The 24374-nt window shown below is 42.3% G+C and overlaps 2 protein-coding genes across 2 annotated transcripts; both read left to right on the forward strand.

Moving 5' to 3' along the window:
- The first annotated feature begins 1382 nt into the window (after positions 1-1382).
- On the forward strand, positions 1383-13696 carry LOC145455140 (dual specificity tyrosine-phosphorylation-regulated kinase 2-like). Its single transcript, XM_080333097.1, has 6 exons — positions 1383-1511; positions 7640-8459; positions 9015-9143; positions 10072-10206; positions 10768-10893; positions 11386-13696. Exons 2-6 carry the CDS (start codon positions 7782-7784, stop codon positions 12094-12096), a joined length of 1779 nt encoding a protein of 592 aa, XP_080189223.1. The 5' UTR covers positions 1383-1511; positions 7640-7781; the 3' UTR covers positions 12097-13696.
- A 7606-nt stretch (positions 13697-21302) lies between these two features.
- Positions 21303-23981, forward strand: LOC145456346 (uncharacterized). Its single transcript, XM_080334416.1, has 2 exons — positions 21303-22601; positions 23775-23981. The coding sequence occupies exons 1-2, from the start codon at positions 21313-21315 to the stop codon at positions 23779-23781; spliced, it is 1296 nt and encodes a 431-aa protein (XP_080190542.1). The 5' UTR covers positions 21303-21312; the 3' UTR covers positions 23782-23981.
- Positions 23982-24374: the final 393 nt, after the last annotated feature.

The raw sequence follows: 24374 nt of genomic DNA on the forward strand, positions 1-24374 counted from the left end.
TTGTGTGTTTTCACAGACAGCAGATCAAATCATTGAGTTACACTTCAAAAATACTAAAGTGGAAAGTTATAGCGGCATGGCCTTGGAATAAATCCACATCTACTCAATTCACGTCCCACTGGTTCACTAGATACAGGAATTGACAAGCATTTTTGAACCACATCGAAGAGCATCGGATACTCATTCTTTAGTCGCCCAAAAATGCAAAGAATCATCGCCTTCAAATCTACACATGAGCTTATCTTATCGCAGTCATTCCAAGTACTTGACCATCTGAGTCATTTCATTGGCTCTAATTGAACTTTGCTTCGATTGTTTGTATAATTGAAAAGTCTTGAGTACTTTGATTGCGGATGATCTATTACCTCTTCATCACAGGACTACAGGAGGATTTTGTACAATGCATTGCTACTGTGTACCATCGTCTGTTGTTTTTACGGCGGCATATCTGATATCAGACGAGTGCAACGAAAGCAGTGGCGAGCGATGTCGGCAGCATTCGTCAGATGCGTTGATCTAGCCATTACGATTCGTAAATTTCTTCATCTTCAAGTCATCTAAAATAAGCCGAGTCAATGACTTGGGTCGAGTCATGCGTAATGACTCGAGTACAAGTCGAGTCAATCCAAATATTGACTCGAGTCGAGTCGAGTCATTTTCCCATTTCAAGAAAATGACTCGAGTCAAGTCGAGTCACAAAAATATCGTGACTCGAGTCTGACTCGAGTCGAGTCATGACTCGAGTCATTACAACCCTGGTGTTTCAGTAATCTAGAGCGCTAACTAGTAATTATTCAGTTGAGTATGCTTGTATTTTGATTTGAATGTGGACGGGACACCTGACACTTTGCACTATCGTGCATGCTCGTCCACTGTCGGATTGCTTTCGAAATATCGTTCCACAAGTTCTCAAGTAAAGTCTGGAGGATCATGTGCGTGTTCGCAAAGTCTTCAGATTCACGTTGATACAAATGTTTGGCGTTTGTATTGTTTGCAAGTTTATATAGCTCAGTGGTATTCAAACACTGAGCTATATTCGAAGGACCACTTGCATCCATGGTCGCGAAATGTTCCGCACGGGTGAATTCTGAAATTAAATTTTACTCTGAATATCTGAATATCTCAAATATTACACTTCTAAAGTGCTCTTCAATATTTTGGGTCATTAATTTCATTTTTCATAGACCGGGAGCTCAGGAGATACTGTACTGACAAAAGCCGTGTTTAAAAGACGTTAGCAGATTCAAGCTTGGGGCAACATTTCGGTTGGCTGTTGCTAAGACATTAGTGAAGTGTTTTGTGACGTTTATCATAGGAACGGCGTTCGTGCTTTCGTTTCACTTCATTGATTTCTGTACTATCCAGTATTCACAAATCGTAGCGTAGGTTGTGGTATACGGGAGTGGTACATATTTTCATTATGGCTTCCTGACTTCGTGCTTGTTTACTTGTGCATTAACCCAAGGTTTCTGCAATCTGCAATCTAGTTGAACAGAGTTACTAAACACCAGGTAAAGATAAGTATTACGAAAGGTACGAGGGTGTCGTTAAGGAATATCGGTATAGCAACTTCAGTGTGGAGTGACATGTTTGATGTCGTTGATAATATATTATGAGGATTAGTGCCAGCTGCCAGGTCATGTATAATAATATATTCAGATGGAAAAAGTCTCAATTGTTGCCGAAGTTCCCGTCAGATTCACCATTCACCAACATTTCTTAGCCATCAGTGCCGTAATTATGATTAATAATCATAAGTGCTCCGCGATTAGTCGAGCCTCAGTGTATATAGGAGGATGATAATAGGTTCATTCTCATTCGCAACTCTTGAGACGCTAGTCACGTTATGCTTTGCGAATTATTTTTTTGATAATGTTTTTAGTTATGGTAACTTTTTACGATGGTCATTATTTATGCAGTCATTCTCATTATTATTAATAAAATATATTTTCCCCACAAATTTATCGCTACTATAAAGTGAATGATTGGTGTGGCAACTAATATGGCCACAATGGGGGGTAATTCGAAAACTAACAATATGGCAGCAATAGGTGATTATCATATTATAGGTGTTTATTATCCAATGATAGCGAGAAATTTGACTGGAAATTGATCAGGATGTGTACTGTGTAGTCAACAAAGAAAACTACGTAGCCGGATGCAGCCTGTCTACTAGGATTTCTGTATGGAATCGTCCTGTGATCACACTATGTTTTATTTTTTTATCAGTTTTTAATAAATTACTTTAACATAGAGAATCATCGCTGCTCACCTGATATATCAGGCAAAACGTATCGAGATTCCAGTAGCGCTAGGATTGCGGTACCTTTTTAGTGAAACATCTCCAAATCATCTAATATCATTCTTCCTATCACATAAAAGCTAGCTGGCATAATGGAATGTGACTATGGTATATAATTGAGCCCCACTCAGTTTTGATGGCTGCTATCAGCTACCTAAATCTGGCATTGTCTGAACCTGCCACCTGGGATTTTATGCATTGATTTCCGACTCAGAACCTCAATCAATTCACTGCTTCATATTGATTTCATTAGACACACCAGGGTCATTGCTTGAAATTATTGATCCGCTGTCTTCTTTGGTGATATTTCAAGCTGGGAATTGTGATTGCAGATATCTATTGGCAAACCCATTTTTGAATGCATTATTCATCAAAGCTTGTATCAGATTTCCTTCATTTTATTGATCTCTAGTTTCCAACAAACCAACTTGTGCTCGAATTTATCGCCAAAAATGAATTTAATGGGGAGGATTTTCAAACTACTTCAAGTGCAAGCAAACTGCTTCAGGTTATCGGTTTACCAATTTGTTGTTAAATATATTATTATACAGCATGTTTCTGCGGTAGTATCTCCAGGTGCGCAAGTCCTACACCTTACATGGGTAATTGGTTGATATATATATGGAATCATGTTATTGTCGAAATATTTTCCACCACTGATGGGTGGCAATTTATTTTGCCCAACTTTCGCCTAGTTCAATCACCTATAAAAATCGTACATTAGCCACCAAGATTGGTCTTGTTATATTTATAGCATCGCTGGCTATGGCTTACAAATCTGGCTCATCGCCCCAAATTATTTGGCAAATCTATTCAGTTTCCAGAACTTCTCAGACCTTCCATTTTCTATTGTCGGTCTTCCTGGAGAATACTTAAGCAGTTATGCTTCTAATTACACTCGAGAAACACGAGCGAGTAGATCAAGTACTTTCATATGCTGTCATCTTACTTTCCCTTTTGACAATGCTGTCGTCAGTATCCTGTCAGAATGTGCTTAATCTAGGCCAGGGAGTAAAGGCACACTTGAACCGGCAATTATTTTGTCATGATTATTCAAGCAATCTCACAGTGACTCTGTTTAAATCTTGTATTTTGCAATTTTTCATTGACTGCTTTACTTTGCCTACCTAGAACCTATGTCTGTGAAATTGTGATTTCATGAAGCTTATTACTGATCATAGTAATCGGGCAAAGTCTGTATTTCTACAGATATTCATATAAGATATTGAAAATGCAAAGTCGTTGGCGCGACTATGTTTGGCTTCGGCAGGTCTGTCAATGCCAAGTTCGGCGACGGCGTCACATCGAATTGAATCCTTAATAATTCACGAGTCAATCGCGGTCGGCTAGGTATTATTTCCAATTTGCTCTCAATTATCACTATCAGCTGCCTTGTTTAACTAAGATTCATTCCAGACGAATGCCATTTTCACCAAAGTGTCACGAGTTTGAAGTATTAAGTGGTGCCTTTTGCACTCGAACGCTCATTGGGTTTTACGGCGTGCAGGTTCGCGGGACCATTAGCTCGTCGGTATTTAGCTCTGTGCGTAGCTGCGTTTTACGTATTTCTAGTTATTACGCGGTGAGTGGTGTTGGTTTAGGAGTGGGTTGTGGATGTTTCGCCGTGATTGGAGATTGAATTTAAAATATGCTGTCAAGTATCCACTATCCAGTCATTGTATTGTGTTAGATGTGAGGGCGGTGTGGAGGTAGAGCAATGCAAATTGTAATGGCACGGAAGCTTTTAGCTGCATTGCTGCTGGCACTTAATCTATACGCGTCTTCAAATCGTGCGTGCGAAGACGAATGATCGTCAAGATTCGCGTTCGAACGCTATGTCCAATTCGGTTTCGTGCGGTGACAATCTATCGGGGGAATAATCGATTTTTAAAGATATCAGTTCAACGGCGCATGATATTCGTTCAATGCATTGTGTGTAGTCTGTATGCAGTAACCGGTAACTGTCTGACAGGGCTATGAAACTAAAGCACAGGGTCGTGGAAATTACCTGTTCTGACCTATATCTCATCGTTTGTGGCTGGTGACTTATAAAAATGATTCTGAATGGCTTGATTTGTAACAACAGCATATAAAATTTTCTCGGTTGTCGGCAATCCATCGGCGATCTCAATATATTCCACCGCTAACGATTTCGGCTTTCCTTAGGATTATTGTCGGCTGGCGTTCTGAGGTTCAGTGTTGATTTTTATCATGGATCGAATCGGCGTAAATTTCGTGGTAATAAGAGCGTTATTTCCGTCGAGGAAAGTGCGTCGCGGATGTGAAATGAGCTTTATCGCGTTGCGTTGCCGCTCTCTGGCTTGACCACTTTCAAAATCTGTTCCGGCGTCGATGTTAATATTGTAATATTATGTCATATTCGTGGGCGGGACAGCGGAGAGTGTCAGAATATTTTATCGATCGCGTGTCATTTGGGCTTTGGATCGTGCGTTCTCTGCATTATCTTATGTTGCAGGTCGCAGTACTCTTTGGATTCCGGAAAGACTATCCCGGGTCTGTGATTTCGGAGTGTTTTGTATCACATTCGCGCTGTGATTTTTGGCGTTGTGTTGCGGTCGCGACACAGCAGAGCGCTGACCCGTTTCCTGTTTATATCTTGACAGCTCTCTTTACATAATCGTTGTGAACTTGAGGCGATGCGCGAGTATGATTGTTGCAATGATCTTGTTTGCGAGGCACTCTCACGCTAATTGACTGTGCGACTCTTATGTTGGGAACGGTATTGACCCGTGGATATAGCGGACAGTTCCGGGCACTTGATATTTTTCGACTCGTTTGGCCGTTGTCGGTCGGCCATTTCGCACAGTACGGTGTTATGTACAATGTGCATAGCTAATTTTTCTTTGGTGCGCTTGATATAGAAGCGTGTAATTATTTCGATTTCATATTCTAATATGACGGCGGCTAGAGTATAATTGCCTGGTTGCTAATGCGTTTGAGTTTCCTGTTTTCGGGTCTGGAAGGTCACGAAACCGCACCTGGTCTTTACTTGCTCGTGTGACGGTATTCGGTGTCGAGTAATTGCATTGGCATTTGCCTACTTGTGTGTGATATTATTGTACGTACGTACTTCCTTGACTGCTTTGCCGTTGTGCCGACATTTCAGCTTGAGATGTTGGTATTATTCGTGAGTGGCTTAAACGGAGTATATTGTATATTGTGACTGTTTTTTCGCAGGCCACTAAATGTTATAGTGACATAGTGATAACTATGGCTTTCGACTGTTGAATTTTCAATAACTACCGCACAGTTTGGTATTATCGTCCTTGGGAACCCTAAAAGCGATTGATCATGCATGACCTTTTGGCATTGCTTGGTTGTCTGGACTGGACCACTGAGAAATTCCGAATTAGTATATTGTCTTGTTTGTGATGCCATGAACCCGCGACGCGATCACGTTACTGAAAATAACTCGGTCGCCCAATTTTTTTCTGGCTACGTCCCTGTGTCCTGCATAGGCGCTTGGATAGAATTCGATTGTTCGTCATACAAATTTTCATTACTTCGTAGTTCGTACGAATTATGGATATTTGTTGATATTGCCTCTTCCCAGCCTGCGTAATAGGTTGTATCTTAACTAATTATCAGTAATGTGCGGTAGCACTAGCTACTGTTTTTAAAGATTGAATGGTATCCAAAAGCTTAGAGACCCGTTCCTTTGTCGCGTGGCTATGTAAATTTTCGAAACTACGGAAATATAACAAAGCTTTGTACCTTGAACTGCCATCAGTCTGTGTTGCGCAGTGTATTGTGTAACGGATTTCGCGGACAGGCTAAATGTTTGCTCGTTACTTTCGAAATGCCACAAAGACGCAGAAAACCCGTCATCGTCTGTATTAACACACAGTATAGTATTGACAGCGTCCTTATTTAACGACATGAAGCGTCCTAATTATCGCCCGTCCGGTACGCGACAATGTTAGCCTTCACACCGAAATATTGTCAACTCGTAACCTTCTGATGGATACGTCCAGCGCGTGTTATGGCTTACCATATTTAGTAACAACGTCCTGGCAAACTGCCCGATGCAGTTATGGTTTGATCGACGCTTTATCGATGAGCTTTGATACGTTGCTTCGTGGTATACGGCCGATGTCGCGACATATCAAGAAGAAAACATACAGTGACAGTCCCGAGAAGTTCAGGATTAGCTGCAACTACGTGTAGTAGCGTTCCTATTTCGGAAGGCTCGTATTAAATGCGCAAATTGCTGCGGGCAATGAACAGAGGATTCGTATACAGTAGGCCATTAGACGAAGTACCTTACATCGATAGCCGGGAAGATCGCCGTGTCGTGTAGACATGTCGTAATATTATATCGCCTTGTTTAACAGAGCAAAGAGGTTCCGTTGCGCGTTGGTAAACTCGTTGCACAATAGATATTGCCGATAGCGTTTGATTGAATGTCACACAGGTAACGCTGCGACGCGTGAAGGCAGACCGTTAAAGCCCAGAGCGTATAGGCAGCCGTGTTTAATTGTTTATATATGGCCTGTATATCTTTGGATAGCAGTGGCACCGATGCGTTTATACGTATAGTCGGATATTTGCATAGACAGCGACTGCGACTTTATATCGTGTGCAGTTCAGGGAAACCATCTTAGGAGTGATGAATATCTTTAGTAACTCGTTCACAGTTTCGTCGAGACTGTTTTCTGTAGCTAAGTTTCTACTGCCGTATAGGCCTACCCATCGGAACGAATAGCATGGTCGGCCGCAGCTTTCGGCGTCTCGTTGACGCATGCCATGAGTTACACCAGCGGTTTGCATGTCAGGAAAGGTCACTAGAATATACATTATCTCAATGCGACAGGTCATCAACTGATTTCTGTCGTGACGCCTCCTCCGTTATTAGATTTATTCATATGAAACTTCGTGGCCTCCCACTTCAATCGACTCAACGCACGGCGCCATGCGGAAACTACTAATACATGTTATTCTGTATGACAGAGCCTGAGTGACGTGATTGAATATCTCAATTCCTTGTGGGAACTCGCTGTCGTTTAAAAGATGCCATTCGGTCATCGTCCACAGATGCAATAATGATACGCCAGGAAACCGAGACAGTGAAATAAGAGTAATGTTTGTTACATTACGAACCTCGCCTAGGCCGTGACAGCGGCGATCCAGTTACAGTTTATATTCCAAAGAGCTTACTATGGCAGCTGTTGTTTCGTTACAATCGAACTCTTCGCCTTAGGTCAGAAGGCCGATGACATTAAGAAAACCGGTCGCTCGTTCATGAGCGATTTGGAAATAGCCAAGTAGCGTCTCTGTTGCTTTGTTGTGTGTCACAATGTGATTTTTCTATTGTAGATGTAAATAAAGGAACACGTCTGAAAAGAATAAGAGCTCGGCGTGGAGGTGGAGTTTATTCCGTTTAAGTTATTTTTTAACACTTATCAAACAACTCACGATGGCTACCTTTACCAAGTCGAACCGACAAGTTTGTTGAACCATGCTGACGAAGAACATTTTTTCGAGCATGTACGGCCATCACCACAACCACCATCCGAGGACAGTTCCGGATGGGAACCGCGTTGGCCTGCCTCCTATCAAAAGCCAGAACGTCGGCGGCATGACTGAAATCACATCTGGCCTCGGCGCGTTGAAAGTACAGCAATTATACGAGGAACACGGCGACGGAGCCAAAGCGTCCGGGTCGCGGCAAGCAAAACAAGCGTACGGTAGCGCGGGACGGCGACCGTCTCTGCCGATTGTTAAAGATACGCGTGGTCACGAAACATTCGAACATGCCGGGCAGTACGTGTCTCCCAGCCGAAGAGCACTTCATGCCGCGTTACAAAGAAAAGGCCCGGCCGGTTCGCCTCCGAACGAAAACGGCTCGGTGGCAAGCGGCTCGGCAAAGTCGAAAACCCAACTCAATTATCTGAGTCCGGAACAAGCCATGAAGCAGTACATGCATAAACTAACCTCATTCGAGCACCATGAGATATTCAGTTATCCGCAAGTGTTTTACACCGGCCCCACAGCCAAAAAACGGCAGGGGATGGTGGGCGGATCGAATAATAGCGGCTTTGATGATGAACAAGGATCTTATATCCCAGTCGCGCACGATCATATATGCTATCGTTACGAGGTCTTGAAGATTATCGGTAAAGGAAGTTTTGGACAGGTATTGATATTTTGAAGGGGCACTGCGCTCTAGATATGATGTCTCAAATCAGAGTCGGAAATGAAAGTTGAATTTGTCAGTAGTCATTTTCCTCGGAAAGTCGCTGCATGCACTGCAGCTAAAGATTTTAATGAGCGGTCCTATTGCATGTCATCAATCTCTGTGGTATCGGGGTCATGCGTCATTGCTTCTGGCACGCATTTCTCCATTGTTGCACATTCTCATCACCCAGACTAAAACATTCCGATAGTTGTCAGCTGGCGCTATGAAGGGTCATCAGTCGATAGTGGTCAGATGATATTCTCCATAAATTTTGCAAATGGTTAAGAAGCGATGGTACGTGACGGCGATGCCATAGAGATTGAATTGGAATGAGATATGGGACCACTTGTGAAAGTCTTTAAACTGCATTTCAAATATGGGTCTTTCTGAGGAAAAGGCTAATGTACTGTACAGTCAGAAATTTTTCACATTTTTGAGCCACATGTTCGGAGCGCAGTGCCCCTTTAACGCCAATCGTCTGGAGGAGAAATTTGTTTCCATTTTCGTACGCAGGTTCTGAAAGCCTACGATCACAAAACGCAGCAACACATCGCTTTGAAGATTGTCAGAAACGAAAAGCGATTTCACAGACAAGCTGCCGAAGAGATTAGAATTCTGGAACATTTGAGGAAACAGGACAAGGTATTTATGTGCAGATTCTTTTCGGGGATTTGTTAATTTCTTGTAAGATTTGGTAGTGTGATCCCACCAACTGCTCAGATATGCGTGACGCCGATCGTGTTCTTATAATTTCATTGCATCGATTTGGCGAGCTGTTGGTCCATTCACAGTTCCTCGGAGTATGTATTCTCAATATAGACCAATGCATTATTCATGACAGTGCACCATTTGCAATTCTCAATGAAATTCAGCAGTTTTCCTGATGTATCATGCTTATTAGATCAAGACCTTTTCCTAGACTGTGTAAAATTAATATTGCCTGTTACTGGTACCGTAACTTATTTGAGTGGTTTCATCCTTCAGCCATAATATCGACCTTTTGCATCGTAGGTGTACGATATGCTCATTCTTTTACCCGTATAAAATTACCAATGAATACTTTTTTTATATACCAATATTTTAAAATACACAAGATAATATGTTAGTCTAGAATTTTGACTTATGCAGTGTTATTAATGGACTTGAGTTGAGCTAGTTTATTGGATCGTAAGTTTTAGAAGTTGAAACCAATATAATTATTTTCGTTTTCATATACGGACGGTATCATTAAGTTGTTTAATTGCAGGCATCCAAGCTCTGTAGTTATGATCCCTGTACACCTGTTTTTTATGTAATTTGCCATACAAATATAGGCTAGCAAATATTTATCGTAAGCCAGAGGAAAAGCGTTTCACTACTGCATTGTCATCGGAAACGACAATGAATCGGTACTTTTTTATGTTGCCTTTCGTGGAAATGAGCTACTCTAGTTTTCCTGAGAACGGTGATCCTGGGCATTGGAGAATTGTTCCTCATCATCAAATCAAACAATATCAATGATGTTATTTGTCATGACCGAATGGTCAAATATTGCCGTTTCCGAATTATATGTTTTTGTCATCATTTCCAGGAAAACAATATGAACGTGATTCATATGATGGAAAATTTTACATTCCGGAATCATATCTGCATGACGTTTGAGTTGCTTAGTATAAATTTATATGAACTTATTAAGAAGAACAAGTTTCACGGATTCTCTCTTCAGGTGAGCGTTAAAGCGCATTCTGAATATTTTCCGCCCGACTGATCCTGCGTGTTTTGCTGCTATGAAACGGTTCGTCTTTTATGTGCTACTCAATGAAACTTCACTTTAAGTCGGGAGTAACCATGGTGAAGTGATAAATACAAAGGCCTATGTTTCAACTCGTTAAATACAAACATAAGGAACTTGGCAGTGAGATGTGTATACAAAGCACGTGTCTTAAATATTGAATCAACGATAAAACTAGTACCAATATAGTACTGTGATTTTAAAGTTTTCCACTTACAATTCGATTTTAAGACTTTTCCATGACCACAAGTTGAATACAACTGGCTCTTTGTAATTGTGTGTTGGCGCCCACCAAGTGGTGGTTTATCATCCAAGCTCTTTTGTCAGTTTTTAATGGTCTCGTTGAATTGTGATTCAAGTACCTCATTCGTTATCTATCGACAACTGTTGATGACCCTGTACGCTTGTGTAATTTTACTATGCCTGCGGAACATGTCGCTATAAACCGCTCTTTATTCGACAGATGCATTGAACTCTACCCGTCTTTTTTTACAGCTTGTCCGTAAATTCGCCCACTCCATTCTTCAGTGCCTTGACGCTTTGTTTCGAAACCGTATTATACACTGTGATTTAAAACCAGAAAATATATTGTTGAAGCAGCAAGGAAGAAGTGGCATAAAGGTAAATAAGCCAGTGTCTGCGGTGTTTATAGAAGCATTGAAATGTGACCTTTTAAAATCATACACTGAAGCGATGTATTATATCTTTTTATACAGGTGTCTTCAATCATGACATTGATCGCCTTATCTGTTACATGCCGGGTTGCCGCACTGTCCTTATATCTAAGATATTCCTTATTTATAATAGCGATGTCTTGTAAAATTACATTTTCCTTAATAATAAGAATTTTCCTCCACTCAGTTTTGACTGCACCTTATTTGGTCTATGTCGATAGCAACCCTTCTGGTGAGGAGTAAGGACGCATTTTATTTAATGACTTCTTGCCATGCTGTGCTAATTGGTGTAATTTTACAGCCTCTACAGATTTTACAGCTACAATAATGCCATGACGCAAGTCGCAGACATTGATAGGATAATTGTTCTTTTAATGCAATGCGTTTCTGTGTGAAATCAGCCTCTGGCTATGTCGTTCAAGTGCCGCTTTGTTTTCAGGTAATCGACTTTGGATCTTCGTGTTACGAGCATCAGCGCGTTTACACCTACATCCAGTCGAGGTTCTATCGCGCCCCGGAGGTTATCCTAGGCGCCAAGTACGGAATGCCAATCGATATGTGGAGTTTCGGCTGCATCCTGGCCGAACTGCTCACCGGGTACCCGTTGCTACCTGGTGAGGATGAGGGGGACCAGCTGGCTTGCACGATCGAGCTTTTGGGCATGCCTCCGGCGCGGCTTATCGAGCAGTCCAAGCGTGCGAAAAATTTCGTGAGTTCCAAAGGCCACCCGAGATACTGTCAAGTGACTTCGACTTCGGACGGGCGCACGGTGCTGAACGCGGGCCGGTCCAGACGCGGGAAACTCCGCGGCCCGCCAGGGACAAAGGAGTGGACCGTGGCACTGAAGGCGTGCGACGATGCCCAGTTTATCGACTTTTTGAAGAGGTGCCTGGAATGGGACCCGGCCCTGCGTATGACGCCGGGACAAGCGTTACGGCACGGTTGGCTGCGTAGGCGTTTGCCGAAACCGCCTACCGCCACTCGGGTCGGGACAAACTCTAGTTCTCATCATATCGGTAAAACCGGGTCCGTCCACCATAACCCCGGTCACCACCTTCACCATGCCCCCGGTCCAACGAGTAAGCCCATCATTACCGCCAAAGACGTGGAGTCGTCGAATCGTACGGTTTTACCTAAAATTGTAAGTTGAACGCGCACCCTTTTTGTATTCTGTCGGTTTAGCGTTGGATATTAATTGTCGCCATTTCGAGCGAGTGACTTTGTCTCGAAAACGCTACTTCGTCGGCTGGCGTTGGCCTATTTTATCTCGGATCACCGACATCATCCGCTGTGATATTATGCACAGACTCTCTTGTACGAGTCATAAGCTAAGATGAATGTACCGATTAGCAATTATTTTATTGAGGCTCGCTAAGCCAAGCTGTTGAATTGAATGCGGTTTTATTGAAAATATTCTGCAATTGATGGTATATAATTGTAAAAGGTGCGAAACTGGTCGCAATTCGGTCCGTGTTTCGTAGCTCGGTTTTATTTGAGAGTAAGGGGCTGATTGAAAGATGACGTTGAACCTAGTTGGTAATTCTACCCCCACTGTCAAAACGATATATTTACTCGCTCACCAGCTGTGTGTAAGTACTCGAGTCGGCGGTCATCCCTGTTTTGAAAATGTGTTTTGACTCGATTTTCAAGAAGCGTGCGACCGTGTCGCCAAACCCCAACCACCAATTGAACATGTCGTATTGATGCATTCATCTGTCATGATAGGTTTTTCTCCTTGTTATTAATGATCCCTGGATGCATATTCCCAAATGAGATAGAAAGAAAGATATGTCCCAACAGTGGCGATGTAGCCTTGTATCTTAAGTCTGTTTCTCGTCGCTAGCGCCATTACTATACTTAACAAAATCGAGGCCTCTGTAGCAGCCGAACGTGCGGTACTCGACAAGTCGACATATTGCTACTACTTCGGTCCCCACGGTACGTAACGGTACCGGAATAGCCATATTACATTCTCTTTGTTACTTGCCGACGGATATTCGTCACACGGGCGCGAGTTTTTTATTATATGTCAAACCGGCGTTACCAAACGCGTTTCGCAACGCGCAAGACGACCGTCTTTTCAAATCTAGCCCATTCAAACAGCGCCGATTCGTTTTCTATAAGATGGGCGGAGATGTTAATATATTTCGACTATTGTACTGGACTCTTATGCGCGGCCATTGTTACCTTTTCCGGTGTAGGTTTACGCTTGTGTCGAGATTGTCCAAGCGAACAGTCGTATGCGGGTGATGATGATGATACTCGTGTAGAATTTGTGTGGCGACTGGGATGTAACTATGGCCGTTACATGAGCTTCGTCAGCCTAAAGTGACCGAACAATCCCGAATTATGCTGTCGTCTATTTTCGGACTGCAATAGTCACGTGACTTCTGCTCTTACTAGTTGCTGAAGGTTAGTCTTGCGAAGAACGCAAGCATTAGCAGCACTCGCGCTGCGCGACGCAAATTTACCCTTGAAATAAAAACACCCTCCACTGTGATGATTTGAGGTACGTGCGGCAGTCGCGGACATCGGGCTCGCCCTCGACGTGGCGTGTCTCGGCGCGGCGCGTGCCCATACAAGCCATGTTCATAACTATATTTCCTTCGTCTTTTGCTGTACTTTAGTACCTTGGGATTAAATCAGTGTTTGTAGTCCGTGTAAGAGTATAATTTCGATGTACCGTTGATTTTTCTGTAACCGCGCCACGCGTCGCGGCGAGATGAAATAAATTAGCAATTGCCGATGAATCGTGTCGCGTGTGTCTAGAGTCGTACGACAACAGCTGCCGTGAGTTGTACTTCTGAGATTGTAGCTCTCCGATAATGAATCGACGTATCTGTATCAAACGGAGGTCAATTCCCCCAACGGCGCTGCTGAAAATTCTGCTTCACGCGCTGTTAGTTGCAAAACCGTGGCTTGGAAGACTCCGTCCAGGATCGCCATATCATTGTCGTTTAGATTTTTAGAAGATTTGTCTTATTTCGAAGTCGTGGAAGAATTTGTCGTCCCTATTTTTACGACTTGTACACTTATTTTTGACTTCTCTTTTGGGAGTACTTATTGATGTTTTGAACAAGTTTGAAACCCCTATCTTTCCGTATTATATGTACTTTGTAGCCCATCTGTATCTTTGTATGATGTACGTCGACTCCTCGTGCCAGAGGATATCCTGTTCAGAGCACATTACATATTCTGTGCCGCTGTAGAGCATTTATGTGAACGCAAAGGGCAAGATATACGGCACAAAGTTCAGACACACAGAGGTATGTGATGTCATGAGTCACAGGAATACATTGGCACTAAACGCAACTTCAGGGTTGAGGTGTCTCACACACTACAAGAAGCGATGTATATCTATAGAAGTCGTATGGAAGACAGTACAGGCTACTTCAAGTCACATTAACACCGAAAACCACAAGAAGTGCGACATATTGATGTGGTACTTCTGTAGGGAGATTGTAGGGTACCGCCGACACCTAGACTCGCCAGAATTTGTGAAAGTCGCAAACGGCGAGCAGATTCAACATAGTCCGGCGAAGTATAGGGATATTTCGGGAGCTGAGCGAAAGTTGACCTTTTTTTTTAGTCAACCGACTACGCAGTGGGAAAAATTGATCAATTTTTCAGGATTTTCCTCCGGTATTCTATGTTTGAAAATTTTGACAAAGTGTCCTCCTTTCCCGATTACCAATCTATGACACATTGTATGTCAATATGACGTCACACTAGCTAAGCTTTGCCTATTGACCATAGGTCAGTGGTTCTCAACCTTTTTGGCTTCGCGGACCCCTTTTGACCGTCACGGACCCTCGCGGACCCCCTCAAGATTTAGTTCAATTTTAGCTCTATTATGGTGCGACCTTCATTTGTTTTGTGCAATTATGAACTGTATAGGCTTGTGATAAACAGCAAAATATTCATTTTTCTTGAAAATAACATCATACTATTTATGTAGAAATTGGTAGACTTTTATTATTTCAAATCTAATTTTGCTGCTGTGTTTCTTGAAGTACGTGGTCGTGTCTTGAAAATCCGCGTCTTTGTTTTGATATGAACGAGGAGTGCCGGAAACAATTTCCGCAAAGGTAGATGGAGGCTAATGCAATATTAACGCATGACGCTTCCGACGATACTTTTGGTGGGATCGCAACATTTATGGCAACAAAATGAAGAAACGTATATTTTATGAACATATCACGTCCAGCATCTAGCGCAGGGACGGGCAACATTCGGACCACAGGCCGGATTCGGTCCGCGATGGCATTTTGATCGATTTGCAGAGAGTTTCTACCGTCAAAGTGAAATCCTAATCTAATCTAATCTACAAATTTTATGCGCCAAAGAATGGATCCAAGTTTTCCAACCTGAGAAGGACTGTCATGAAACGACTTGTTCTGTTCGGGTTTACTTATATATTTACGAGCAAACATTTTCGACCATGAACAATTGAACATTAACAAGACAAGGCTGCGTACCAATATAACTGGTGATATGAATTTCAGGGTTGGGGCGTAATGCTTTGATAGCAACGAAACACTCCTTGCGCATCAAAAAATTTGCCTTGAAGATAGGGCATCCGCAAGAAGAATGCGCCAAATCTGATAGCCGAGCTTTAAGAACAAGTATATCATTGTCCGATTAACGACGAGTGTCAGCTGAAAATAATCGGATTCATTTCAATATGACTATACTGTACAATTCTATATTGAAGTCCTGTACCTCCAAGAAGCTGTTCAAATAGTGGTTAGGTATATCACAGGATAAAAAGGATTTCGTGGCGAGGTTTCAATCCCTACATTGGGACCAATTAGGGAAATACTTTGGAAATTTTTATTTCAAACCACTGTTCACTAATTTGATGAGACTGACAACTTCAAATCGAGAAGGTTTCGCAGACACTAAGAAGTCACCCTGATGGACGTTACTATCTCCCTATTTTTATTTTTTTCACAAACCCCAACAGAACGTCTCTAAACAGCAATACGTATGTATCAGCAGGTTATTGGAAAATTGGCAATAAAAATGAATTTCCGCACTACGATAGTTCATGTCAGACGATTATGATGATGATATGAGTCATGAGGTTTTAGCAGTTGTGGTGCGAAACTGCCTACTGCTTTCTCAAATTAAAAAATAAAACAAAATTATGCGTGATCAGCCATTTTAAAAATTTAGAGGTCTCGCGGACCCCCTGAAATTGCTTCGCGGACCCCCGGTTGAGAACCGCTGCCATAGGTGGTCACGACTCACGATCCGAATCAGGAGCCGATATAATGTTAGGTTGGTGCATTTATGTGGTCGTGTGTCGTAACCATAGGATCGGAACATTTTTTCAGCCACGCCCGTCCAAATAAACACTGATCTTGAGCCCACCATAGAGTAATCGATGCAACTTCTGAGGCATTACTATATACATCTGGTCGTTAAATTTTGTGAATGAAATCGGTTGGATCTTTTCTCCGCCTACATGATTATAGTTAGCGGTGAGGTGGTGGAGGATGATGACTTCGAAAATACAGGGAACGGAATTATATACATCGTAAAGTCATGTCATGTCACACGGATAAGACTATTTATGAGCCCAAATGCATATCCGCACCAGCAGGTAGCACATCCGGTGGTTTTCAACCTTTCATGGTCGCGACTCTATTTCCAATTTGAAAATGTTTTGTATAGCCTAGGGCAGTGGTTCCCGACCTTTTTCGACTCATCGCCCCCTTTTCAAGCTCAACGCCGATCATCGCCCCCCAAATTTTGTGAACCGAAAAATCGGTATACACTATACACAGTGGTGGCCCTACGAATGGGGGGGGGGGGGGCTGGGCGAGACTTCCCGGGGACCCCCTATAAGTATGTAATCGTAACTTCTGGGGGGGCCAGCCCCCACACCCCCTTTAGATTATAATATTAGTATTATTATTTATCTGTCACCACGTCAAGGTTTGTGCCAGGTGCTGGATTAGGCCATATCTACTATTGCATGAGTGCAAGGTTATAGACTACATCCAAACTAAGTAATTCTACCGCATGCAGAGACGTGATGATTATCGGGATATGGGACTTTTCTAACAAATGCAGAGATTTGATGATCATTGACATATATATACGAAATCATCTTCTTGATTGGTACACGGATTTACACATTTATTTGCTATAATCCTTGAAAAAAGCGCTTAAACCAAAGAGGGGGGCCCGGACGACCGCCCACCCCAAAAGCCACCACTGGGTATACAAACTGTAATCACCGGCGGGTTGAATGAAAATACATAAAAAAAGGTCAACTTTGCCGTTCGATGTCGAATTTTACTCTTTTGCAACTGAATTTTCGTGGGATGACTAAAAAAAAAGGTCATTTCTCCGACCTGACTCCAATATAGCCGTTTTAACGCGTCATCGCCCCCCTATCGCCCCCTTCGCTATTTTCGCCCCCCCCCGTCGCCCCCTTTGTCCATTTTCGCCCCCTTCATCATTTTCGCCCCCCTAGACCGCCAAATCGCCCACGTTTGGAACCACTGGCATAGCCCAGCTCAGAATTTGATAAGCTGATTACCTTCAAAATACCGGACATTTAGGCATATTTCAGAAATTCCTCCCGGACGCAGTTTGAACAGTGAAATTCCGGACCTCCGTAGGTTAGTAACTTATAATTTGGCCGTGTCATCCTTATTATGGCATCCTCTGTTGTGGGGCTGCCAGTAAAACTGCACTCAAGCCACTGCAGAAACTACAGCATAAAGTACTCCGAATCATAGCTAGGGCCCTAAAGGGGCCTGGCTGCCCATCCAATAAGTCGCTGCTGAAGAGATTCGGCGTCCTAAACATAGAATATATGCGGAAACTAGAAATCGCCAAGTTTATGTATCAGTTTCACTGCGGTCGTTGCCCCGAATATTTCAATGACTTCTTTACCTCTGAATCAAAAGCGCACAAGTACAACACACGCGGGTCCACGTCGTCCAAATATCATATGATCGACCGAAAAGATCATCGCTCTATCAAATATGCCGGACCTGAGGTGTGGAACAGTATCCCGCCGGCCATCCGACAGTCGACGAGCATGTCCACATTCAAGTCGAAATACAAGCAATTACTACTAAATAAATACAGTCCATCCTCAAGATTACCGGACCATGACTGACCTATCGATCTCGCTTCCCATGACATGCCGCCCTATTTCTTGTCGCTTTCCTTTTCTATACTATCTTCTTTACTTTCATTCAGTGTGCATGCCTCCTCTTTACATCGCATAGGCCAAGGTGGGTGCCAGATTCCATAGACTACTCCTTGTCGCTTCGACATCTTCCTTTCTTTTCATTGTATCGCATTTTTTGTGGTGTATTGAACTGATAAAATTGCTAATAAACCAATGATGATGATGATGATTATCTCGTCATTTCACGGCTGGTTGATTTCGAGTCCGGTTTTCGGCATTTCGATGTATAATTTGAATCACTTCAAAATTACGGCATAATTACAATCCTCATTACTTATATCTATGAAATGAGCAAAAGTATTTTCAAAGATGCAGTTAGCCTTTACGGCACGGTCATTGTATAGCCAGTGGTCGGATTCAGCCGGTTCGCATCGACTCTACAGAACTGCCTCACAGAATTCTATGACATAGCCTATGCGAACGGGTTAGGGTTACTAATTATACTCTCAATGACTTTTTGCAACAAAACCGGCTTAAAAAATACGACATCTGTGAAAGAACCGGCGGGCAAAAATGGAACCCGATCGTTGACCGTAAGCATCGTCACTTACATAGGTCGCGTATTTACTATTTCCAGTCTATTTAGAAATATCATAGTAAAACTTATCAACGGGATAGTGCATATTAAAGCAAAATTATCAACGCTGCAAGACCACACTCTTCCAGGAAATATTTCAATATTCTACCTGAGTAACATCGGTGATTACTTCCACTATCATCTTTACACTGGACATAAGTATTGACTGGAAGTGCTGGAGATTATTGGTGCATTGAGCACTATAATGAAGTTCAACTTCCATGTACGGACATTTGAAATATTTATAACTGCTAATGTTATTTATGTCACTTGGTAACTGATTAGCTCGGTACCTCAACATGCACACTCTGATAACCGTGGAGCATGTGCGAGAGATATGGAGCTATTTTACGAGAGAGTCTTCATTGTCCAGGTTCACATTGCTAATCAACATCACGCACAACAAAAATACAACTAGGTGAAATGCGATTTAAGACATGCCAAGTAGACAATCGATATGACAAAGTCAATAAAGCCGACGAGTCACCCAGGACAGGAGCAATTTATCACAGTATTATAACTAGAGCAATTTTTTTGACATGTCAATAAAAGTCAAAATTAGGTCAAGATTTAAGCGTTAAGTAAAAAATGTCCAAGTTTTTTAAAAAATTAAAACTTTTTTGCAACCTGCATTTCCTCTATCTCGTAGATTTTGCACTGTCGGTGAGCTTATCATTCGACATTTTACAGCTTGTTGCCTTTGTAGGCCTACCGTTGTCGTGGGCCAATTGTCTGGTCATTGTGAATCATAAACATTCAAATAAAAAAAATGGTTGACATGGTGTTATGCTCAACGTACCGCAATATCCCAACTGAAGCAAGATTGCGTGGGCATTGCATGGTTCTTATATCAAGAAGCGCATGATGAAAAATTGTGATGTAGAAACCAACCTACTTGTAATGTGATAGCTAGTCACCGGTCTATTGTAATGCGGTATCGGGTAAATTCTTCTACACCCAATAAAATTATGGTACACCCGTGATTGTACGATACATCCTATTGAAAAGCACTGGCGTGCAGCATAGTGGGCTTGGGCACTTTTCTCTTCCACTGTCATTTTCTTCTGGTTACGAAACCTAGCTTACCCGAATCCAGAACAGAGGAAGAACAGGACGGATCTAATGCTTATCTCTTCTCCGACGTGTAGTTAATTCGCAGATAGGATTACTCCAGTGTTAGGGCAATATCATGACTGATGCAAACAATGCAATGGCGAAACAAGGCTTCGAAGTGATCCCTATATTCTTTAGACCTGCCGCACGCCAGGCAGTCGAATTTACATGTTGCACTACACATGATGACAAAGGAATGCTTCCGTGTCATAAAATCTCTGCGAAGCAACCCTGATATCCACATAACAAAACCAGAGGTACAGGCGTGGTAATTCTAAACAAGAAAGATTACGTTTCAAAAATGATGACTATTATCGAGGATAAAACCAAATTCGTCGTACTTGGCCCGGTCTCGGAATACGACAATACCGCAAAGTCTGAAAGACGACTACAGCGACGCCTTCGAAACTTGAAAAACGATGACGTAATATCCACTGAAGAATATGACTCCATCAGGCCTGCTGGCTCCCTACTAGGGATGGTGTGAACCCCTGAAAGGTTCAGGTTCGTGTGAACGCGAACCTGTTTGAAAGGTTCTGTGTGAACACGAGCGTGAACATTATGACGTCACGTGACGTCATATTGCTAATTTCAGCCCTACATTTTAGTAAAATCATATAATGTACGCCTACACGATACCTATAGCGACATGGTGTATTAAGCCACAATGCTGAAATACATGGTGACTTGGCCAAATGTATCAACTGGAGCAATCATATGCTATATTTATTCCATAAAATCAATATCGTCCGTCGCTTTGCCAACAATTTCGACGGGGACTTGCAAGGGAATAAAAGCTTACGCCGTAACGGTCTAGGCCAGACCGGACAATGTATTCGCCGTTTGAAATTGCTACATAGATATTGAGCAGAGTGTAAAACGGGTTTCTATAGTAGCTACCGATATTATCCCATAAACAAGTTGTACAGTAGCCAACAGCCCAATCGCACGGATTCGAATTTAATGATACAATATACATATCAAATCAAGATTTTTTACATTAAACAAACATGTATTATATATCAATTTTGTTGACTGGTTGAAGAAGCATCATTCGTTGACTACCTAGCTAGAGGTAGTGTATTTCGTTCTTGATGTTGTATGATTGCGGGTCAAGCTCACAGCAGAGAGTCATAAAATATTCACAAAAGTAAAGCTGAATATTTCGAGTAAACTTTTGTAACAACGCGTGTAAAATCGTTGAGATCGGCAAAGTAGCGGTACATGCTCATTTAGTGTTGACTTTTTTATGCTGCAAGCGTCATGCACAGAGTGATCTGAAGTTGAATTTCAGCCAAAGATGTTATATTGACGCGAAAATTGTAATATATGAAAAGGTTCACAGTGCAGAACCTACCAAGGTTCGTTTGTGAACGTGAACCTCTAAATTTCAGAGGTTCACACACAGAACGCGAACGTGAACCTCGCGTTCACACCACCCCTACTCCCAACGACCGCGTATGTACGGACTACCGAAGACGCATAAAGACGATGTGCCTCTCAGACCGATACTCAGCATGACTCGATCAATGCAACACAAGTTGGCGAAGTGGCTGATCAACATACTGGAACCTGTTCGCGAAATTTACGTGTCGCATTACGTACGCAATTCTTTTACCTTCGCTGATGAGATGCGTCGCTCACAGCTATCCGCGCGCGATAATTTCCTATGTTCATTTGACATAAAGAGGCTTTTCACCAACGTGCCACTAAATGAGACGTTGAATATTTGCGCTGATGCTCTATATAACGGTAAGCTAATACCCCCTCCTTTCTCGAGAGCCACCTTCATCGAATTGATGAGAAACGCTGTGTGTTCTGTTGAATTTAGTTTCAACAATATCATGTTCCGACAAACTGACGGTTTAGCAATGGGGTCACCATTGGGTCCTATTCTAGCCAATATATTTGTAGGATTTCATGAAGATAAACTCTTCTCTTCTTGTAGTAAACCGCCCTTATCATACCATCGCTATGTCGATGACACGTTCGTGATCTTCAATAATGAATCTGACTGTGATAGTTTCCTGGAAAATTTGAACAAATTACATCCAGCATTGCAATTCACGTCGGAAAAAGAAATTAACAACCGGCTGGCATTCCTTGACGTTCTTGTGGAGAAACGGGATGGCCAATTCCTTACCTCCGTTTATAGGAAGCCCACATTTTCGGGCCATTACCTTCGATGGAGCTCTTTCAGCCCAAAGAGTCGTAAAATCAATTTAATCGGCACCTTGGTCCACCGGGCGTTGATGATTTGTTCCGAGGTCAAATTGAATAGTGAACTTGAGTACATCCGTAAAATTTTCATTGACAACGGATACTTAGAGTATGTCATCAAGCGAACAATATATAATAAGTTAAGTCATCGGAATGATACCAAACCAAATGAAACCCCTGAAGAAGTGTCTCGTGAAAGTAGGGATGTGTACATTCATCTACTATGGATTGGCCTGGTTTCTTATCGATTTGAGAAACAAACAACTTCAGCAGTCTATCGCTGTTATCCAGCGGTGAAAAACAATGTTGTTTTGACCACGATACCAATGTTTCCTGCAGTCCGAAAGGACGTTCTCCCGGCTTTACAACAAAGTAACGTCATTTATGAATTCAAGTGCCACTGCGATTGTCGGTACGTAGGGAGAACTTCCAAACGGTTGCAGGGCCGTATTAAAGAACACATCCCACCGTCTGTCAAATCGTATATATCGAAATCGCAGCATAACAATCCGCTTGTTCTAGAACAGGGGTTCTCAACTTCCCTCGTATAACGGGCCGCATTTCCACACTAAAAGACGCTGCGGGCCGCAGGACATTATCATCATGTATTTGTGGGCTACTATTAAATATAGGCCTATTTATCAGTCTTATTCGGGCATTTAGTACATTTTTATCCATTCTAAAGCATTAATGGAGAGCGTTCGTGAGTTTGCAGTTGCTGTTTTTTGTGAGAATATCGAGTAAATCTCTTCATGGAGCGTACATTCCATTCGTTGCCATGTCGGTATAGTATATGCACCCTTCAAACCCTCAACCACCAGAGAACCAAACTTTCTGTTTCAATGCGTGAGCGAGCCAATATAAAATTACGGTGTCTTTTTCGTTACGAAGGTCATTATCACTTTGAGCTCTCCGTGACATAAGAAGAATTGAGACGTTATGAGTCATTTCCGAGCAAATCAATCAACACTTCTCCTTTCCTTCCATGGCTGGAGCCCTGCACCAATAGTAGTTACAGAGGTCAGCTTTGTCAAATTGATGTCCTGGTCCCCTTCCCACGTTTGCCCCGTCAGCATTTCCTCTGGAAATATGCCCATGTCCACTCTGATAAAAAGCAACTGTATAATTAGCTATGCAATGTGCGTGCACTGTGTGCATCGATGGATAGGTCCAATGCTAGACTAAAGGTATCTATGTGGCAACGTGTTACAGAACATGCGATAGCTGTTACTCTTCTGGTGACTGTTGAATCAGAAAACTGAAGCTTCGAAATTTGTCAGGTGATGTAGGACTTGCTGCTCAGTTCCGGAAACAGCGAATATTCCCACAGCACGTTAAAGTTTTATTGAAGTCATATACTTTCTCTAGCAGATTCTTGGGGTTAGCGATGTTCCAAGAAATTTTGACCTATGCGTCCGTCACGTCGTCGGCAATTTTAAAACTGATTCAAAATATGGATTGCAGGGCTTGAAACAAAGCTAGCAACATTTGATATGTATAACTCCAGATGAAACTATCGTGCTACCAGTTCAAGCTTCTAGGCTTTGTTACAACAACTGCTCTTCGACAAACGTGATACATCGGTCTTCCATAACAATACGGGGCCAGTAGTGATTATATTGAAAGATGTCGCGGGCCGCAAAAAAATCCTATGCGGGCCGCATGCGGCCCGCGGGCCGCGGGTTGAGAACCCCTGTTCTAGAACATAACCAGGCCATGGGTCAAAAATCTTCTATCGGCAAACATTTACTAGAAAATCATATATGTGCTGCTAACTACCACGAGGACATGTTCTGTGTATTGTTTAAGGGTCGCAATTTATTTCATTTGTCTGTTCTTGAGTCCACCATCATCACTATGAGTAAACCTAGTTTATGCCAACAGAAAGAATTTGTGTATCATTTGAAAATCGCGCAACTTGTTTTGCTTCGCTATCTCCATGCCAGCGCTTCAGTTCTCTCGTTTTCTAACTTTGTATATTTTCTGTGTGACGTCATAATTAGCGATATATATTGTTGTTGAACATAGTTATTCGAATTCTCGCAATATTGCTGACGATATCCCTTGACGAGGGTCAGCCGAAAAGCTTCGGGAATAAATATGAATATTTTATTCACATAATAATCTGTCGAATTTTGGTGACCCCTACCCAGTGTTGACTCCATGTTTATGATATCACAATGGTAACTATATCTGAACTATTCTTCGTCATAGTATCTGCTTGGTGGACTATTCGCTGAATTACTAGGCCCGTACGCAATACGCATACGCATTGCCAGTTCTTGCTAGACTAGAAATGGTA

The sequence above is a fragment of the Botryllus schlosseri genome, chromosome 14, assembly GCF_051294905.1.
Source record: "Botryllus schlosseri isolate E-star chromosome 14, Bs_hap1, whole genome shotgun sequence".
NCBI lineage: Eukaryota > Metazoa > Chordata > Ascidiacea > Stolidobranchia > Styelidae > Botryllus > Botryllus schlosseri.